At 41.2% G+C, this 21,785-nt stretch overlaps 1 protein-coding gene across 6 annotated transcripts in view; it reads right to left on the reverse strand.

Moving 5' to 3' along the window:
- The window catches only part of MAP7 (microtubule associated protein 7), a 164,451-nt gene that overhangs the window by 124,588 nt on the left and 18,078 nt on the right, over positions 1-21,785 (reverse strand). For 2 of the 6 annotated variants that reach the window (XM_053288707.1, XM_053288698.1), the window contains exon 1: positions 14,041-14,619. The exons of 1 other annotated variant lie outside the window; for it this stretch is intronic. In XM_053288707.1, coding sequence (XP_053144682.1) covers positions 14,041-14,173 — 133 coding nt within the window. In that variant the 5' untranslated portion in view covers positions 14,174-14,619. Of the gene's footprint in view, positions 1-6,831; positions 6,860-14,040; positions 14,620-21,785 lie in introns of those variants that run through there. 3 more of the 6 variants (XM_053288730.1, XM_053288712.1, XM_053288719.1) reach the window with 2 other exon arrangements.

Genomic DNA, 21,785 nt, shown 5'->3' on the forward strand with positions numbered 1-21,785 from the left:
TTATAATTGTGATGATCATGGCGTACAGCTCATGAAAACCCCAAATCCACAATCCCAGAAAATTAGAATATTGTGAAAAGGTTCAACAGTCTAGGCTCCAGGTGTCCCACTCCAATCAGCTAATCACTCCATAACACCTGCAAAGGGTTCCTGAGCCTTTAAATGGTCTCTCAGTCTGGTTCATTAGGAATCACAATCATGGGAAAGACTGCTGACTTGACAGTTGTGCAGAAAACCATCATTGACACCCTCCATAAGGAGGGAAAGCCTCAAAAGGTAATTGCAAAAGAAGCTGGATGTTCCCAAAGTGCTGTATCAAAGCACATTAATAGAAAGTTATGTGGAAGGGGAAAGTGTGGAAGAAAAAGGTGCACAAGCAGCAGGGATGACCACAGCCTGGAGATGATTGTCAGGAAAAGGCCATTCAAAAGTGTTGGGGACTTTCACAAGGAGTGGACTGAGGCTGGAGTTAGTGCATCAAGAGCCACCACACAGAGACGGATCCTGGACATGGGCTTCAAATGTCGTATTCCTCTTGTCAAGCCGCTCCTGAACAACAAACAACGTCAGAAGCGTCTTACCTGGGCTCAAGAAAAAAAGAACTGGTCTGTTGCTCAGTGGTCCAAAGTCCTCTTTTCTGATGAGAGCAACTTTTGCATCTCATTTGGAAACCAAGGACCCAGAGTCTTGAGGAAGAATGGAGAGGCACACAATGCAAGATGCTTGAAGTCCAGTGTGAAGTTTCCACAGTCTGTGTTGATTTGGGGAGCCATGTCATCTGCTGGTGTTGGTCCACTGTGCTTCATTAAGTCCAGGGTCAACGCAGCCGTCTATCAGGAGATTTTGGAGCACTTCATGCTTCCTTCCACAGACGAGCTGTATGGGGATGCTGACTTCATTTTCCAGCAGGACTTGGCACCTGCCCACACTGCCAAAAGTACCAAAACCTGGTTCAATGACCATGGGATTATTGTGCTTGATTGGCCAGCAAACTCGCCTGACCTGAACCCCATAGAGAATCTATGGGGCATTGCCAAGAGAAGGATGAGAGACATGAGACCAAACAATGCAGAAGAGCTGAAGGCCGCTATTGAAGCATCCTTGTCTTCCATAACACCTCAGCAGTGCCACAGGCTGATAGCATCCATGCCACGCCGCATTGAGGCAGTAATTGCTGCAAAAGGGGCCCAAACCAAGTACCGAATACATATGCATGCTTATACTTTTCAGAGGTCCGATATTGTTCTATTTACAGTCCTTGTTTTATTGGTTTCATGTAATATTCTAATTTTCTGGGATTGTGGATTTGGGGTTTTCATGAGCTGTACGCCATGATCATCACAATTATAACAAATTAAGGCTTGACTTATCTTGCTTTGCATGTAATGCGTCTATCTCATATATCAGTTTCACCTTTTAATTTGCATTACTGAAATTAATGAACTTTTGCACGATATTCTAATTTTTCGAGTTTCACCTGTACTATGATTCAAATTTACCATATACGGTCATTTTCCAATAAAATGAATAATGTTTGAAGCTGGAAGCCTACAAATTTCAACCTGTTATTGTACTTTCACTTTTGCAAGCACATTAATGACATATTCTTTTATATATGTTTAATGTCTTGAATTGTTCTATAAGCATAATCTACACAAAATGTCTTTGCCCAGTCAACGACAGGCCTCACCTACTAGTATTCAATAATTTCAAATCAAGGTTTAATTTCAGACCACTAACCTGGCACCGGGGAAGGGGTGGTGGCAGAACACATCACAAGCAATACATGTAGTATACTCTGAACTTTATTAGCTCTAGCAACTAACACACATGGTAAAATCACATATTGGTAGGCATTCCTCAACAACTTATTTTCTTATTGTTTGCTGTGGCTTTTCAGTTTCCATTCACAATGATGACTTCTTTAAAAGCTTGAGAAATAAATCAGAAAATGCATAGATGGATCCTATGCACTTTAATTCAGAAATACATACCTCTACTATGTTCAGTGGGACATTCACAGTTAAGAATGCATCAGATTGCAACTACAGGTTGCAGTGCTGGGCACACTTACAAGAAAATAAATATCATTCAACTCAATGGAAGATATTTCTAAGTAAGCTTGCACAGCATCAGGCTATATGCCAGGTATTCTGCCCTGACATCATTACTTTATCGCAGCAGAGTTCCATTAGCAATGCTCCTCTTGACTAACAGAGCAACAAGAAGGTAAATTCCAATGCAGCTGTGATGTTCTGAACTTGTAGAAATGTTTAGGTTAACCTGCAGACGAGCCTAGCTTTTGACTGCTTTGGTCAAGATCTTGCAGAAACAATCTTGCTTATATTATATATCAGCATTACTACTACAGATTTATTTAGAAGATCTATATCTTGATTAAAAGATCCCCAAGCTATTTACAAATAAATTTATATGCATTTATTTATATAATACAGTTCACAATATACTTTGCAGTTATTGTACTTTCAAAGGTTTATATTACTTCCTTAAAAAACAACCACCCTACTTTATTCAAAAGATTTTTCAGTTACAAAACTTCTGTATAATCTGAATCATGATTTTGATCATCAAGAACAAGCCTGCCCTCCCATCAGGATCACATTCTGATCTCTTTTGCATGCCAGGGGCAGAGTGGGAGCGGTCTCCTTCTGTTTTTGAACTAACCACAGTTCCTAATTATGTTTGAATTTGAGGAATTGTGGTTCATTAGAACAAATCAGAACCAAATCATGGCTTCATATCATAGTTTGTTGATGAACCGCGATTTGGACACAATAGCAAACTGCAATTAGCAGGCCTGTGTTTTGGTGCCACCAAAACCAAATAATGGCACCATTGCATCGGTATTGCACGGAAACAGCTGCTTGCCTTCTCCATGCAATACTGTGTGCTTCTGGTGCAGGGAAAGCGCTGGAATACCTCCCAGCACTCCCCACACACACTTCCCATCAGGCCCCACTCTAGCCATCACCAGGGCAGCATGGAGCTCTGCTTCCCACAGAGGACATCCCCCCATCATAAACATGCAGTCCTGTGGGAGGTGACTATGCTGTGTGTTGCCACCTTCATGTGGTACCAATGTGATTGTTCAGATTGTTTAGTTTAGACACAGACCTAGCAGGTAGCTCAAAAGCAGAAGCTTTTATTCTCCTCCTCCTGGCACATAAAGGAACAGAAAGCACATGAGCCTGACCAGAGGACAGGCTTGTTCATTATAATCAAGCCATAGTTAAACAGCAACTACATACACATTAATTTCTCAGAGACATCATCTGTGCCAGGTTGCATCGCATGCAATGCCACTAAATTCTGCTGGGTCTATACAGGGGAGAATACCTTTGGGCCACTTCGCACAGTAACATCTGTGATATACACACACACAAGCATTTCCAATCCATCATCAGCCCCATTTAGGAAGAGTAAGAGATTATGTGAAGTTGTAGTACACAGATACAAACTGGCAGCATTTTTCCAGCTGCTGCAGTCACAGGAATCACTGCTGGCTGCAGGCACATGACTCCAGTTTACAAAATTGGTATCCCTGTACAGTTGTCCCAGAAGGCTGCTAAACTGCACATAGAGGAAAAGTACTATGCGAACCATTCCTTTGAAAATAACAGGAGAATAAGACCTTTGAAAAGGCCTGGGAAAATAATTCCAATTCATAGAAGTCAACATCAATATTTTTTGGTGCCTGACATTTTTCTTGCCATAGATTTCACATAGTTTTCTTAATGAAGTCTAGCTATTTTAACAGAACAGTATTTTCAAGCAGTTTCATCTCAAGTCATGGGAATTATGATTGTAATAAAAATCTTGATTTAAATTGTAGGGGCAGCATGCTCTCTTCAAACTTGGATGCCTTGTCCTTGAGATGTCTTAAAAAACCTAAGTTTTCAGTCCATCAGAAGCCATCATTCAATACAGCAGGGAAATGCTGGCATAGGAACACAGGAAGCTGCCATATACCGAGTCAGACCATTGGTCCATATCTGAATATCTGATAACCCAGACTATAGAAGAGAGCTGGTCTTGTGGAACAGACATGACTTGTCCCCCTAGCTAAGCAGGGTCTGCCCTGGTTGCATTTGAATGGGACACCACATGTAAGGACTATAAGATATACCCCTCAGGATGGAGCCACTCAGGGAAGAGCAGAAGGTTTCCTCTCTGGCTTCTCCAAGATAGAGCTGAGAGAGATTCCTGCCTGCAGTCTTGGAGAAGCCACGGCCAGTCTGTGTAGACAAGATGGACCAATGGTCTGACTCAGTATATGGCAGCTTCCTATTTAGCTCAGTATTGTCTACACAGACTGGCCGTGGCTTCTCCAAGGTTGCAAGCAGGAATCTCTCTCAGCCCTATCTTTGAGATGCCAGGGTGGGAACTTGGAACCTAGTTGCTTCTCCCAGAGCGGCTCTATCCCTTAAGGGGAATATCTTACAGTGCTCACGCATCAAGTCTCCATTTCAGATGCAACCAGGGTGGACCTTGCTTAGCTAAGGGGGCAAGTCATGCTTGCTACCACAAGACCAGCTCTCCTCCTTGGCAATTAGAGTAGTAATGAAATCAGATGCCTGATTTCCTCCTGCTTATGGAAGTCATAGGCACAGGGACTGCACAGAGCTGAAGGGGCTTCCACATTCATGCTTCTGGAAAACCAGCAGCAACTAGAAAAAGCACAAAGAAGATGCCCGGAAGAGGTGCGGGAGATTGATTAAGAATCCTGGAAAACCTCTTTAAAACCATTGCTGTGCAATGAACTAGGAATATCAGTGCAGGATCGTGTATATAAAAAAGCATCAGGGACAATATATGCAAAAGGTAAATTACAATAACAGCAGTTTGATGATCAAACCAGGCACAGAACTAAATGCATAATTCCATTTTTTTAAAAAAAAGATTAAATTTATCAGCTGCTGGGGTGCCTATCATGACTAGGACTGTGGTGCACAGGGAGGGTGCACAAATTTAGCCCACTCCTATGGGAGCTTCCCTGATTAAGCAAATAGCAGCTTTGAGGGGATAGCAGCTTTGAGGGGATGATTTTCTTCAGTACTATGACACAAAGGGTTAAATATCCCTTTCCTTATGCACCATGATTCTGGTCAAACCCCTCCTCCTCAAAGCCTGATATTTAACTTTAGAAAAACAAAGGCAGGAAGGGCTTGTTCTGGGCAGGGGGTGAGTGGGTGATGATTTTAAAACTATACAATGATTTTCAATAAAAATTGTTTATATTTTATTTTATTTTTTTTAATTCATTCATTCATTTGATTTCTATACTGCCCTTCCAAAAATGGCTCAGGGCAGTTTACACAGAGAAACAATAAATAAATAAGAAAAAGAATAATTTAATAAGCATAATTTAATAATTTAATAAAAAGAATAATTTATAAGGAAAAAAAAGATAAGATGGATCTCTGTCCCCAAAGGGCTCACAATCTAAAAGGAAACATAAGACAGACACCAGCAACAGTCACTGGAGGTACTGTGCTGGGGGTGGATAGGGCCAGTTACTCTCCCCCTGCTAAATAAAAGAGAATCACCACGTTAAAAGGTGCCTTTTTGCCAAGTTATCAGGGGTTTTTATTTAAAAAACCAAACAAAAAACCAATAAGCTCAAATTATGCGTTTAGCATTGCATCTGCCATAGTTTTTAAAAAATGAAACCCTATGTGTTTTGATACCTCTGAGAGCTAGTTCACAGAGGTCTGGATGCATCCATATTCCATGCAGCAGGCCTCAGGAGCAAGTCTTAGCCCTGTGAGCCTTCCACCACCATGCATATAACTTGTACTGAGAACCAAGTCTCCATGCAGTAATGCCAGTGGGCCTACACACTTAGACTCCTGTTTTCATTACAGGTTGTAGGTGATGGTGTGCAAGCCAGAAGCATATTCTCAAATCCTGCACATGTATAATCTATGTGTTTCAGCAATGTGTGAGCTAGTCCTGCCAAAGCATCTTTGACATTTGAACAATCCATTTTCAGACTAGGCTTTGCTTTGCTGCTCATGAAAAGGGGCAAATTAAAATCTCATATGGGCCTATTGGGAGTACTTCCCAGCTGATCCCTTATCTGAGTGTGTGCATGCACGCTTTCCTACACTAAGAGATCATGGCTTCTTACTTATCTTATTTTCATTCAACTATGAATGAAGAGTAGGGATGTGCACGGAACCGGCTGGCCTGGTTCGAGTCCGGACTGGACTCGAACATGACCAGGCCAGTTCGGTCCGGCACCCCCTCAAACTGCCCACCCTGGTTTGGTTCAGTCTTTGGTGGGGGTTTCATGGACCTTAAATTTTTTTTTTAATTTTGTACTTTTACTCCCTTCAGGGGAGTTCCTTGAAGCGACAAGGGGGTCCGCGGAGATTTCCGCTCCCTCCGCTGGCCTCAATGCAGCCCGAACCAGCCGTTTGGGTCTTCCCCCTCAGCGTGGTGGCTATTTTGGAAGCTGCTGCACCTGCACAATTGGCCTCAGAGTCCTGGCATGACCAAGGCCTCTCAGAGGTCAATTGCGCAGACGCGGTGGCATCCAAAATGGCCGCAGCACAGAGGGGGAAGGCCCGAATGAGCCGGCCGAATATATATATTTATATCAGTCGGGAGGGGTTTGGTTTGACACTGGACCGTCGAGCCGGTTTGCATATCCCTAATGAAGAGTCCTATTCTAAAAAGCAACAAATGTATCTCAGGGTGATTTTGTGGGGGAGGGGGAAAACAAGCTTCCGCTAATAGCATCCAATACACAGAACTTCTGTAACACAAAATACCAAGTATGGCACACAATCAAAACTGCCAACATACCATCATTCTGCATAGGGCTATTGTTGCACTATTTGACTTGCAGATAGTATTTGCCATCTGGTATTTGTGCATGTCTTTGTTCTTCAGATATGTCTGCAACAAGATAGCACCTAGAGAGGGATAATATAGCCAGCATTCTTGAGCATGCCTTTAACCTCCAAGCAAAGGGAAAAGAAAAAAAATTGAAATAAGGTCATAGATCTTGATGTAAAATAAAGTGCAAGAGTGAGGACTAATTCAAAGGTTCAATCTCCTCAAGAACTTGAACTACATGACATTTTAAAACTGTATTATGTCAGGGGCTGAACATTTGAATCAGCCCTTATTATCCTTATTGTCTAACAGCATCCATCTGCACATAAAGTAGAATGCCAATTATCCAAATTTGCTTTGCACTCCCTTTGTAGCCTAATTTTAACATAATCCAATGACAGAGTGCATCTGTTTATCTAAATATTGTCACACACACACACACACACACTGAATAAAAGGAGAACTTGCATTGCACACACAATTTCTTTTGGAAGTCTAATTCATATACATTCCAAATGTTAACATAATATTGTAGGTACTGCAGGACTAAAACCTTGATCAAGGGATGGAAAGACCTAGCCTTTTTACTGGTACATTTCAAACAACATACACCCCAACCACAGCTTTTCATTAGCTCTTGAGATAAATCTGCTGATCTGGCAACCCTCCACAGACAGTGACCATATGTAGTAAATAATCTTCTGCTGCATTCCGAATTCTAGATCCTAGCTTATACTTGAACATACATTCAGATCCCTGATCAGAATGGCAAGTTGCAGCCCATGCCAAGGAGCGAAATCTATCCTTAGTCTTGTCCCATCCTTTGTATATCAGGAAGCCTTCCATTTATTGAAGATAGTAATACATATATTTTATGCTCATATATGTTAATTCCAGTGTTCCCTCTAAGGCATGAGCATGTGCGCCCACTCACAAGTTTTTGGATGTTAGATCCCGCTCAGGTTGAATCAGGAAAGCTCCATTCTGAATGCACATGCACACACACTGCCTTGATACTGCCGCCCAGAACAAAACTCATTCCGCACACAGATGAAAAAAATTAGAGAGAACCCTGGTTATTAATTCACCTTTCTACAAATAAATTTAATAAAATATGATTGGGTGATGCCATGGAGACTACCTAACAGGACACTACTGCAATAGACTTCATGTGGGAAACTCAGAGAAACGGATCTAATTCACCCTAGGACATAAGTGTGGGTGTTTGTAGGGTAAAGCCGCTCCCCACTCCCTTGGCTGCTTCAGCGGCGATATCAGGCGAGCGGGGGGAAGAGTTGTGGGCCCAGCCCAAGAAGCAGGCATGAGGGCCGCCATTTTTGTCACCCATCACATTATGGCGAGTGGGAATACAGAGGAAGGCTTGGTGATCTTGCAACTCTCAGGCTGAATCCGCTCTCACTCGGGTACATGCCAGCAAATGCCACTCAGTGCCTCGTGACCTGGGTTGAGGAGGCTGGCCTGCATCCCCTTGTCAGTAGTAACCTCATGGTTGAGATAAGGTTAGGACTGGTTCTGAGCCAAATAAAAGCCCAGTCCTTCGCACTCCTGTGGGTAAACCTCCTATGAGATTGACCCACATAGGAGATACCTGCACTTTAGTTCAATTCCTCATTGCAGGTTTGTAATTATTTAATAAAGTGGCTCTAGTTTCTTCCAACTACGGGGGTCCTGTCATTATTTGGGACTGGGTTTGCAATGACAGTGCTATCACACTTCGTACAATTCTTATATCTGTCTTCAAATTTACTATAAACCCTTGATTCAGCAAATACATTATCTTTCTATATATTATTTTGTTGGCTTTTGTGTGGATATTTGTGCTGTGTTGTGTTGTATTTTTCCTTTTTTTAAAAGATGCCATAATGTTTACTTTCTGCCTTATAAGCCCTCTGACGGGTTTATAACTGCTCCTCTGTAACTTAAAACTGCTCCTCTGCTGCATCTGAGAAGAGAAAACTACTGAGCAAATATGTGCAGGCATCACAATGGCCTAGGAGCCATAAGTTACAGCTGTAAGCTAATTCAGAGGAAAGAAGAACACACTTTAATCATAGGAGACTAAAGGCCATGAGGCCCAGCGGAGGGACAGTTTGGAACATCCAAGAAGTGCAGTCCCTCAGATACTATAATTAGAGCAGAAAGGTGCAAAGACCAATCCTTGTTCCTTAACCACTTAGTGGGCTGTGGCCACACAACTTCCAATGGAATATCAATGGCATTTGCATCTCGAAATGACTATTAGGAGTGGCCCTGATCTTCCTGGTAGGTTTGGCAGAAGCTTTCAGTTCACTAACACAGCACTGGAAAGACAGGTTTTTCCATGTTGAGAAGGGAAGGAGAGCCTTTGAAGAATAGAAAAGTACAATAAGGGCTTTATGAGTAATTGAATTAGTGCTGTTCATGTGGGTGTGTTGTGGTAGGGAAAAGTATTGTTTGTGTAAAGAATGAGGCATCCATTTTTCTTCAAAGCTTAAGATAAACCAGTCCAGATGGGCACTGCTCTAATGATTCCATCAAGTTCTAGATTCCTTCAGCTTCTGTCATTTATCCTGGCAGGAACATCATGTTTGAACAAAACACTGACAAAAGTATTGGCCAAGTGAAAATGCATTAGAGACAAAAAAAAGAGGGAGCCAGCATGGATACCAGCTTGTTTACTCAGTTTTAACAGGCTGTTGGCCAGGTTTCAGACAGACAAGAGTTAGGAAGCTACATTTCCTAACCCATCCTTAGGGTGGTGTTTTTTAAAAAAATAATCTTAAAAGTTATTTGGAGAGGCATTTTATTGTTTTTAGTACTGTCTGCTGGGTTTTTTTAGTTTTTAATTGAGTCCTTTTTGAGACAGAGGCTTTTAATTATTTTTTTTAAGTATAGTCTAGGTTTTAGAAATTTTAATTGGGTCTGTTTGATTTGTTTTATGTTGTCTAGTGTTTTATCTGATTCACTGTGTCTTGTTTTTATTGGTTTGTTGTTGTCGCTGCCCAAGGGGCAGGGAAACATATTTTAAACAAATAATAAATACTGATCATCTTATCTGAATGTCCATATCCAGAACTATCACATCACTTTTCATGAACAATAAGGTCTTTTAATCTCTCCTTACATCTTCTGGGATGTGTGTATGCAAAACCTGAAGAGGAATACAATAAAATCAGCCCACTGTCTAACAACAAAATAAAATACATTTCCAACCCTGCTTTCCCCCCTTTAAAATTGCAGAACAATGAAGGCTATAATGTATACATCTATTATTAAAATAAATCGCTCCCCTTTTCCTGGATGAATACAATATAGCTTGTGAGAACAAATACATCCACATTACCAATGTAAGCATCAGATGCCCAACTTCTGGGTTCAACACAGACATCCCTGCCATGCACCAAAGGAGGGGGAAAGCAGATCTTCTCTTCACTTGTTTTCAAAGTGTCAGAGGGAGAAAAATCAGTGTTATTGTTCACAGACCCAGCCTACTGCTCTCAGCATCATCTGAATAGCATCCCTCCCTCTCATTCACTGTTAAGTCAAGAAACAGGAAAAAAGATTGCCTTGTACTTTCTATAAAGATTTCAGTTCATTTATTTACATCAAACATTTCAAAATGACAAGGTACACTCAGTACAATCCTATTCATGTTTACTCAGAATTAGTCCTTTTGCATTCAGTGGGTCTTACTCAGAGGAAAGTGTGCATTACAGAAGCCAAGCATGCTAGTAAGAAACTTTGCCATGTTGTGATTTAAAGACGTAAGAACACTCGGACACATTCTCTCATTTCCAGTGGCTTGCCAGAATACGTTATTTATTAAAATATTATTCTCAGAATGTTGGCTGGATCAATTTAAATATTTACCTGCTAAAACTGTACCTAGATGAACAGAAATTAATATGGAAATGAAGGGATTAACAATTAACAAAATATTGCAATACATGTGCTGCTTTAAAATGATAGCAGCACAGTGAGTGAGTCACCTTGCTCCACATTTATTATTTTCAAAGTCAAAAAGCAGATTTCCCCACTTCCTGCTCAGAGGCTATTGATTTAGAACAGAACTGATATATCAGAAATATCAAAATTAGCCATAAGCAAGGGTGTCTAAAATAATGGACAGACTTTCTAATTTGTGGATGGTTTAAAATAAAGGACACATTCCTAGAGTCTATCTAGACAAAGAATTTAGTTCCAGATCATACTTCAAAAGTAAATAATGCCCAAGTTCATCACATGGAAGTCTCCCAGCGATAACAAACTTGTGATTACCTTATTCAAACTGGTTACCAGGGATACTCCACATGAGTGCTATTAAGGAGGCAGGCTAAAAACCGATTGGTTTTAGCAGTAATACAAACAAAGCAAACACAAAGAACCCACCCCTCACTCCTAAGGTTGATTTGCTTAATGTGGGCAGGAGCTTTTTTTAAAACCAGCTTTCTCCCCCAGCCCCATCAACTTTCTTCAGACAATACATTCTCCATGCATCTGTAAACCAATACATGTTTTTGTGTGAATGATTGCACATGCATTCAGTTTACAGACCCTTCAAATGCAGGCTACAGAGATCAAGCATACTACGGTATGTACACATAATAAGCATGAATAATTGTGCATTTACAGATCTGTATGTGCATATACTGTATGCAGATTGCATGTGTGTTGAACACAGCATTTGAATAGGGCTTCTATTTGAATCTGAATGCCTTGAATCAAAGTATTAGAACATCTCTGAGCAACTGGGTGCCAAAGAAATTTCTGAAATTTTGGGCAAAGTGAGAGAACATAACTGACGAAGCAAAGTAGAGAACAGATTTTTTGATTTTTTTTAAAAGAACGTCTATTTGCTCATCACCCATTCAGGCAACTACAGTACACAAACTTACACATAATATAAGTGTAATGGAGGTGGATAGGTGGCCCTATCCACCTCCAGCACAGTACCTCCAGTGACTGTTGCTGGTGTCTATCTGATGTTTCTTATTAGATTGTGAGCCCTTTGGGGACAGGGATCCATCTTATTTATTTGTTATTTCTCTGTGTAAACCACCCTGAGCTATTTTTGGAAGGGCGGTATAGAAATTGAATTAATAATAATAATAATAAATAAAATAAATACTACTTTATTGCAGCAATTACAGAAACATGCTGAATGCATAAAGTTGTTGAACTGTATTTATGAAAGAGTGTTACATAGGAAACACCAGCGTGGACTGAAGAAGAACCTTTAAAAAATTTTTCACAACAACCCAACAACATACAACTGTCAACGAGGGATCTGCATGAGACAGGTGAACAAGCACTGGGATTCTGAAGACACACACACAAACCTGCACTAGTGCACTGAAGTGTTAAAGAAATCAGTGGTTTTGGTGACTGAGTACAGCATCATATACGTTGCCAGGAATTTCACTGCAACGAAGCACTCTCAATCTTGTGTAACTGAGATACACCAACAAGTGCATCTGTCTTCACAAAAACAGGCTTCTAGCAATCTATAATCCACTCAATACATCCTCAAATCTTAACACATGTGTTAGGAATTAAGTGCTACTGATCTCAATAGAACATACTTCCTCATAAGTATGTTGTGGTCTTGATGTACTAACAGCGAAACTGTAAAGCAGGCTATGCTTCGAAACAAACCAGCTGGGGTTTTTACTCCAGCTTGGCAGGGGAATTCTATTTTGAGACTTCCAACATCTTGGTACCCTCATCTGCTGACCAGTATAAGCAGCAGTATCATAGGTGCACCAGGTCAACTCATCAACTCATTCTTTAGATTAGATCGACAAAACCATGCAACATTTATTTTGGAGGAAATGCTCTCATGAGCACTCCAAGACAGGAGTAAAGTCTAGAAACAGATTAGAAAGTGCTAATCCAAACAAGCCCATGAATGTTCTGCTGCTAACAAGCCTCATTGACTTCACATACCCAGAGTAGCTACATAAAATATCATTAACTACTTCTTAAATTTATATTATAGTTCTGAAATGCACTAAAATATATATAAATGAAAACTAGAGGAGATATGCCTGCTCTAATACATATAGTTCTTTATGCAAAACCCCCCCCAAACTAAAATAAGGATTTCTCTTGGGTCACTTAAAGAACACTTCACACAAGCAACTCGTTTGCAAACTTTGAAGTATGCAGTCTGAAGAAGCCAGTCTGCTTTACTGAAAGTCAGCATTTATCTAAGCACATGAGACTGTCACTTTCAAACAAACTAGCCCTAGATAAACATTAAAACTATGTAAATCTGTAAATATTAGCTAGTCAAACTCTCCCATTAGCTGTCCAGCTGAATGAAGAGAGAAAATAAATGGTCTCTAAGTCAACATGACAACTGAGAAGTATAGTCCTACCTCTTTGATAAATATCACCAGAAACCTGGCAGCTGGTTTTTGCTTCCAGAACATTAAGAACAAGTAATGTTAACCTATCACATCTGGGGATGCAAGAAGTATTATAGTGTCTGGCACAAGTCAAAGGTAGAGAATTGATGGCAAGTAATCTAAATCTTAAAAATCCTAGAAGGGAGGCTACACTGACCACAGATGTTAAAGCAGGGTTTCATGAAGTACTTCTCTACAAAAGAAAGCTCCAAAGCTCAGGGTACTTCTAAAGTCCAGTTTGAAGGCAATGATGTTTTCGGCCAGATATTTCTAGTACTTGCACATACATTTTTAGCCAGCAGTCTATAACAAGAGACCATACTGAAAGCACATTTCATACTACTTTAGCTTTTTCAGGGCCTGGAACCTCTAGTTTACCATTTTTAATGCCTTTATTCAGCAGCATATACCAGAGGGATAAAATAAGCAGCCATCCCCTACAGAGAAACAAAGATATCCTTCTATTATCAAAGCTTTGCCTTTAACACATGCTGTGTCTAAAAGGTAGTTTTTCAGTGTGGTAAATACAGTGTGTCAAAACAAGAAGCAGCTTGCCGTGGTTAACAGCCCAGAACACTTGAAGTCAAAAGCTCACCATTAATATTTTTCTACACCCCCCAAATCCATGCAAAATATCTACTGAGATATAGAGGAGACAGGTCATAACCACTATGAATGATATGCAATGACAGCTAGCAAAATATTTTGTTTGCTCAGCTACCTATAGTACAGGCAACCATGGCTCTCCTGTGTAAGCAATACATACCTTTCAGTCTCTTGGAATTGCTGTTCTTTTGCTGTTCATCCTCCTCATTAATGGTGAAGAGAACAGGTGTATTTGGCCTGACACTTGCCTTCTTTAGTCTCTCTTGTCGGATAGCAGTTGCCGAACCAGGCATATTGCTATTTTCTTCCTTAGTACAATATATAAATCCCAGCCTGTGCTTTGCAGCCAGCTAGCTGCAAAGCAGCCTGTTCATTTGTAACAGATCCCCTATGGGTAAGCAGTGTGCAAACAGCTGACAAATACCAACATCTACTTGGCAGTGAGGGCCTGCAGTTTTCTCCACCTTGACAAAAAAAACCTTAATTAAAGGCACATTGGTTTGGATGCCGCCTCCTCCTCCTCGCTGCCTTAACCTGTTCAGTCAGATCCCTCGTCTTCTTTCCTTCCTGATGCAGCACCTTTTTCTTCCTCGTATCTTCTTCCCAGCTACTGCACTCTGAAATATTCAGCACGCAACCCAAGAGGAGAAAATATGATACGCCACTGTTAACAGTTGCCCTGACAACAGTGACATATCCTAATCAAAAGGAGGTCCATGAATGTCGTCTCCTCAGCTGCAGGAAAGCTGCCTGGTGGAATTTTCACACTGTGTGCTTGCTGCTGAAGGACAGTGAACCAGCACAAAACGCTGAAACCACCTAGCAGGCTGGGCTGTTCCTTCTTCCCTCAGAGACGGGTGGAGGATGGATGGAGCTTTTGCTTGCACAAGCAGATGAGTTCAGAGGAAGAGAATCCACCAAACCTCCAGGCATGTATATGAATTTTGCCAGTCCCTTCATTCACTCACAGTCCAGAAAAATTACCAAAGCAAGGAGCACAAGCTTTTCACAGCAGAGCTTACCTTTTGTAGGTGGAACAAATACTCCTCACAAAAGACAAATGAATTCTGTAAAAGGCAAAATAAAATAATAATAATAATAATAATATAATCCCAAGGTGGAGTGTGTGTGTTTCCTTGTTAAGTTTATAATGAAGAGAGGATTTGATGTGCACCTTATGTGAACACATCCCCAATGGAAAACACTCGGTGCAGCACAAAGGTCAACAGTCATAGCAGTCATTCATGTGGATAGGAGCAAAGTACTATCAAAAGTTTTCCAGTTGGCAAAGTGTAACATGACATTGCTCTTTTCTGTTTATAGCAGATAAAGGTTTACACACAACTTCCATTTTAGGCTGCCACCTAACACCTTTTTGTGGTATTCTATCCAGTAATCTTAAGCAGTTTGTTTGTTTGTATGGACATTTGTCCTGGGGAAATCCTGCAGATTGTGTGGGGGGCGGGGGGGGGGGAGGAGGGAAAGGAGAAGGAGAAAAATGGAGTTGTTGCTGAATAAATCTTTATGAATAAGTAAATTAAGAAAGCTGTCCCAGAAAAAGGAGCGCAGGAAAGGAGGAGCTACCACTGCTACCAATGTGGAAACTCTGACCACAAAGCCAATTTTGCTCACTGTCCTGCACAGAAGGTCACTTGTGACAGGTGCAAAAAAAAAAAAAAGAAAGAAAGAAAGGAAAGGGGGGGGGGAAAGCGGGGGAGGGGGCACTTTCCTAAGGTTTGGAAGTCTGCTGTCACTCCATTTCTGATTCATTATATGACAAGGATGAGACAGCTGACCTGCTTCCGGACAGTGTTTTAAGTGTGACAGAGTCAGAGCCTGCTTCTCCACATTGTCAAGTAAAACTGAAGGGCCATAAAGTACAGATGCTGGCTGATTCTGGTTCTCCATACACTATCATTTCCTATCTGCTTTACCAGAAACTCACTACATCAGATCTGGAATGAACATCAGATCTGGGAAGCACCAGAGTCATACAACAAGGACAGACTTCACTCATTTTTATGACACTGTATTACTCTAAATTTGTTAGACAACTTTCCTCAAAATTTGTTCCATTGCATCTTCTTGTATAAAAGAATGTAGCATTTAACTGGGATGCATCCTGTAAGGCTAGTTTTCAGACTATCAAATCAGCCATTACTGACAGCCCTGCTGGTTTCAAAAGAAGTGATTCTTTTGAAACCTGAAGGTACACTATTGTAACCGTTGATGCTTCTGAATATGGTTTGGATGCTGTCTTGACCCAGCAAAAAGGGGACAGGGAAGTTACAGCCGCCTTTGCTTCCAAAGTGCTTATTGCATCAGAGAAGATGTATTCTGTCATTGAAAAAGAAGCTCTACCAGGTTTCTGGGTGGTGAGGCACTTCAGGATTTACTTGTGGGACAAAAGATTCACTATATGGTCAGACCATAAACCCCTATCTGCTCTATTTACAACTCAGGGATCAAGGCATCAACACCAGAAATAGCCAAATGGATCACCAGACTTATGGATTTGATATCCAGGTCGAATATCTTCCAGGTCTTCAGAATACAACTGCAGATTGATTATCTCAACTTCCACTTCCAGGCCAAGAGGAGATCCCAGAAGACAAGGATGAAGGAGTAGTAGTTGTGCAAATAGCTTCATCCACTCATGGAGTGACCACAACTTCTGAATAGAGGCAGCCCTCTGTGCTAATCAACTACTTACTGAGCTTAAACTTTATATAACTAATGGATGGCCATGAAAAAACAAGGTATCTGACCATCTTCAATCATACATGCACATAGCAAGTGAGCTGTCTCTTCTCAATGAGCTGGTGCCGAGGACTGATCTTTTGGCAGTGCCAACTTCCTTACAAGCAAAAGTGATCAAAATTGCCCACAAAGTTCACCTGGGCATGAGCTTGACTATACAACGAATCAGAGAAGGTTTTTGGTGGCCAGGTATGGACAAACACATTGAAAATGTAGTCAGGCACTGCATAGCTTCTGCTGTATGTGACAAATTGCAGAAGACTTTTACCACGCCCTTGACTGCAGTAGAGTATCTGGGAAAGATGTGCTCTGGATATAGTGTGGCCTTTTGATAACCAATCCACAAAATAAAGATCTGTTACAGTGATGATGCATCCAGGTGGCCAGAAGTTTCATTTGCTGACAACATTACTACAAACAAGGTGATCCAGTTCATGGCTACAGTTTTTACAAGATAAGGTCTTCCTAAAGAACTAGTGAGTTACAATGGAGCACAGTTTACCTCATTTGAAATGGAGAAATACTTACATAACCATGGGATAAAACACAAGCATCTTTCCTTGTACCATACTTGAGGGAATGGCTTAGTGGAAAGAATGAGCAGATTAGAGAAAGAACGTTTACAACTGGCTACTATGCAACAACCATCCTGGAATGAGGCAATCCATGAAATTATTTGCTACTCAAACTACTCCTCATTCTACAACAGGAAAATCACATTTTGAACTACTGAGAGGATGCAAAGCTTCCACCACCATTACCCAATGGCAACAACTGATATGGCTTTCTGTGCCATCTCATTCTGAGGATGCAGAGATTCACAATCAAGTAAGGTAGAAGCAACAAATATATGAATAATATGTAGATCAGAAACGGGATGCGAAACTGCAAACATTTCAGGTGGGGGACTCTGAGTACGGCTGCCTTATAAAGTGAGAAAGATGTTCCTGATATTCTGGACCAAAACAATTAATCGAAATCAGAAGACATTCTGTCCTATTTGACAATGGAAAGAAATTTGAGACTTTCCAGTATGCATATTATGAGAAAAGAGGGAAGGGAGTCTGAACTCAAGAGAGGAACTGAAGAAGAATTTTATCTTGCCTTCAATTTTGACCTCGCAGATGAGACTGATGAAAGTGACGGACAATCCTCACTACCAGAAGAACAAACAGCTCCTGTGCCAGAGAACCCAAGACTTAGGAGAAGTATGTGTAACAGGATAACAACATATAAAATACTTCAAGACTTTGTCACTAGATTTTAAATCAATTCAATTCTTGGTTGTTATAAAGAGGATGGATGTGTTTTATTCTCTCCAGTAATGTTTTTCAGTTTGTTTGTTTGTTTGTTTGGACATTTGTCCCAAGGGGGATTCTGTAGAGAATGAGTCAGAAAGGAAAAGGGAGGGAAAGGAGGAGGAGAAAAATGGAGTTATTGATGAATAAATCTTTAGTTAAATCTACATAAGATTTCCTTGTGTGTATGAAGGGAGCATCTATAACACACTTTTCTGTGTCACATCTGATAAAGTGGACTCTATTCCACCAAAGCTTACACTGCAATAAATTTTCTTTTTGTTCTTTAAGGTGCTTCAATATTCTGTTTTTGTATAGACTGAGAGCTTTAAATGTATGCTTCTCTTGTCTTATAATGCCAAATTGTATAATGTAGAAACTGCTGTTTTGAAGAAAAGCCACCTATAGGAATGATGAGCAATAAACACATACCCTAACATTAAAGAGAATACTGATTAGTAATTAGAAACTAACTGCTTACCATGAAACAGCATTTAAACCGTAGACATGAGAATGTTAATTTCTTCAGTAATGTCAGTGTTGGTGATGCAATGATGACACTTTAGTTTTGATTTTTGGGCTATTAACTTTCCATTGAAGTGGGCTTATATTTCTGTGAAATTACTTTAGCATGGTTTTATTTCCCAGTACAAACATATTTATCCCATTGTGCCTACATTAATGATAGCAGCTAACACTGATTAATAGCACATAATTGACTTTTCACCAACATTATGGAAGGAGTCGACTGTTTCAATTCTTGGCACATACTTGAGTGGATGGTAGATCATTTCTTCCACTTTTAATTGCTGTTCTGTTTCTGGTATTTGACCATCTGGTCAATGACAGTAAGTCCCAAATTTGATATAACATGTTGATAACTTCTCTGGTAGCAGCAAAAGTTGAATGGTAACTTCAAGATGGTATTGTAAGCATATTGTATGCTTCAGTTTTATGGTGTGTGTGTGTGCTTGTGTGTGTGCACGGAGTGTTGCCAACTCTTACTGAAGTTATTCCTGGATATTTTCTTCCCGATATATTTTCACAGTATAGCCATTAAAATCTCAGGATTGCTTTCCATTGTTATCTGGATATTTATGCCAATTCCTGGAGACTCGAGGCCAATCCTGGAGGATTGACAACTCTTGCGGCGCACCTTGGAAATACCATTCTCCTCAGTTTCTGTATATGTCAGTCAAAGGCTGTCTGTTGTAGCAGGAAATGACACCTCCAAAATTCTGCAACAATTAAATGTGTTCTGTGCTTCTGAATAACTACACTAGGATGCAAACATAGCCACCTTAGAAGTGCAGATTCTGCTAAGAAAGGATTGGGAAGTGTATGACCCTCTTCCTCTCCATAGCCTTAGAGAGAGTGGAGAATAAGCCAAGTTGACAACTTCTGAAGTGCTTGTCTTTGTACATAGGACAGAGTTATATAGACTGCCTGTATGGTGCTCTCAGTTGGGAAAATGCAGTTTTAGCATGTGCATATGCTAAATAATGATAAATATGGAACATTATAATACAAGGCCTGATGGGTATGCGGGCTTCCTGTTCACCAATTTACTGGAAAGGGAGAAATTCTATATTTGTTGTTCAAGATAAGCAAAGTTTAAAAAGCAGCTTGGAAAAAGGAAGTTGTTGCAGGTGAAATGGTTTGTGTGCTCATTAATATGGGTGTACATGCAAAGGAGATGCATAAGAAATATGAGTAACTTACAGAATGTCATGTTAACAGTGACTTAAAAAAAAAGTGGCCCTGAATACAGGCTTGAATTCCCTTGTGGTATATCCTAACTCCAAATGATTATCCACCTAAATTATCAAGCTAATGAAGCGTGACTGTGCATCTCAATTATTGTTTTTGTAGATAAATATTCATAGAAGGAAAATACCTCAAGCCTCAGTGCTAATATCTTTATTCTAGCAATCATTTCCAATTGAATAATTTCATTCATTTAGTCATGTACTTAGATCCTGTGGATTCCTTGTGAAAGTGAAACAGGCTGTTTCAGTTCCTGATGGTTGTGTTTTTTCCTGATGCTTCCAGAATTCCTGTTTTTGTTTAAATAATGGATTTAATAAATCACACACATTTATGGTAGGTAGGTGGTAAAGGGAGATTAACAGGTATGCTTGAGACTCAACAAAAAACCCCATGATTTTTGTCTGTGCACTCAACTTCACAGGTGAAAGAGGGGGCTTCACCTCAGAAGAAGCATACTTCTGAAACCAATTCATCCAAGCCACAATTATTCTTTAATTTGCAAATGGATGAACCCTTCTCACTGCTTAAAGGTTGCTTGAGACAGGGAGGAATAAGGCTTGGGGGAAGATTGTCCTTTAAGGCCCATTCCTCCAGAGTAATGTTGGTCAGTAGGCGATAGGGGTGTGCAAACCGGCTTGACATTTGAGAGGTTTGAAGTTGAGCTGGTTCGGTTCGATGGTCCAAAGTTGAACCGAACCACCCCCTGTTCTGTCCGACCCCAGGCTGAACACCCCCCCTCCAACTGTTCAGGGGTTCGCGAAGTGTTTTGTTTTGTTTTTAATTAAGTAACTTACCCCCTTCAGAGGAGATCCTTGAGGCGGCAGTAGCAAGAGTCCGTGGAGGTCCCCCCTCCCCAGCCGGTCTCTGTTATCATCGCCTCCAGCCCATTCGGCCAGTTTTTCAGCCCGTTCGGGCCTTCAAACCTCGGCACGGCAGCCATTTTGAACACCGCCGCGCCTGTGCAATTGGCCTCTGAGAGGCCTGGCACGACCCAGGCATCCAAAATGGCCACCGCGCTGAGGTTTGAAGGCCCGAATGGGCCAAAAAGCCGGCCAAACGGGCTGCAAGCAGTGATAACGGAGGCTGGTGGGGGAGGGGGAACCAACACAGATCCACCCCCCACGCCACCTCAAGGAACTCCCCCAAAGGGGGTAAGTCACTTAATTTTTTAAAAAAACTTGCGGACCTTCCTGGACCGAACCGGGGGGGGGGGTTGTTTGAGGGGGTGCCAAGCCAAACTGGCCCAGTCAGGTTCGACACCAGTCTGCACTCGAACCGAACATGGCCAGTTCTGTGTGCACATCCCTAGTAGGAGAGCCAATCGGAATGAGGAGATTTTACCAGTTCTGGATGGGGTTGCACTCCCCTTACATAAGAACAGCCCTGCTGGATCAGGCCCAAGGCCCATCTAGTCCAGCATCCTATTTCGCACAGTGGCCCACCAGATGCCGCTGGAAGCCACAGACAGGAGTTGAGGATGTGCCCTCTCTCCTGCCTTACTCCCCTGCAACTGGTACTCAGAGGCATCCTGCCCTTGATAGACCTCTCCTCCATGAAGTTATCCAAACCCCTCTTAAAGCCATCCAGGTTGTTAGCTGTCACCACATCCTGTGGCAGAGAGTTCCACAAGTGGGTCACGCGTTGTGTGAAAAAGTACTTCCGTTTGTTGGTCCTAGACCTCCTGGCAATCAATTTCATGGAGTGACCCCTTGTTCTAGTGTTGTGTGAGAGGGAAAAGAATCTCTCTCTCTCCACTTTCTCCACACCATGCATGATTTTATAGACCTCTCTCATGTCTCCCCGCAGTCGTCTTTTTTCTAAACTAAAAAGTCCCAGGTGTTGTAGTCTTGCCTCATAAGAATGGTGCTCTAGGCCCCTGATCATCTTGGTTGCCCTCTTCTGTACCTTCTCCAGTTCAACAATGTCCTTTTTAAGATGTGGTGACCAGAATTGTACGCAGAACTCCAAGTGTGGTCGGACCATAGTTTTGTATAAGGACATTATAATGTTAGCCGTTTTATTTTCAATCCCCTTTCTAATGATCCCTAGCATGGAATTTGCCTTTTTCACAGCTGCC

Source organism: Hemicordylus capensis, chromosome 1 (assembly GCF_027244095.1).
Source record: "Hemicordylus capensis ecotype Gifberg chromosome 1, rHemCap1.1.pri, whole genome shotgun sequence".
NCBI lineage: Eukaryota > Metazoa > Chordata > Lepidosauria > Squamata > Cordylidae > Hemicordylus > Hemicordylus capensis.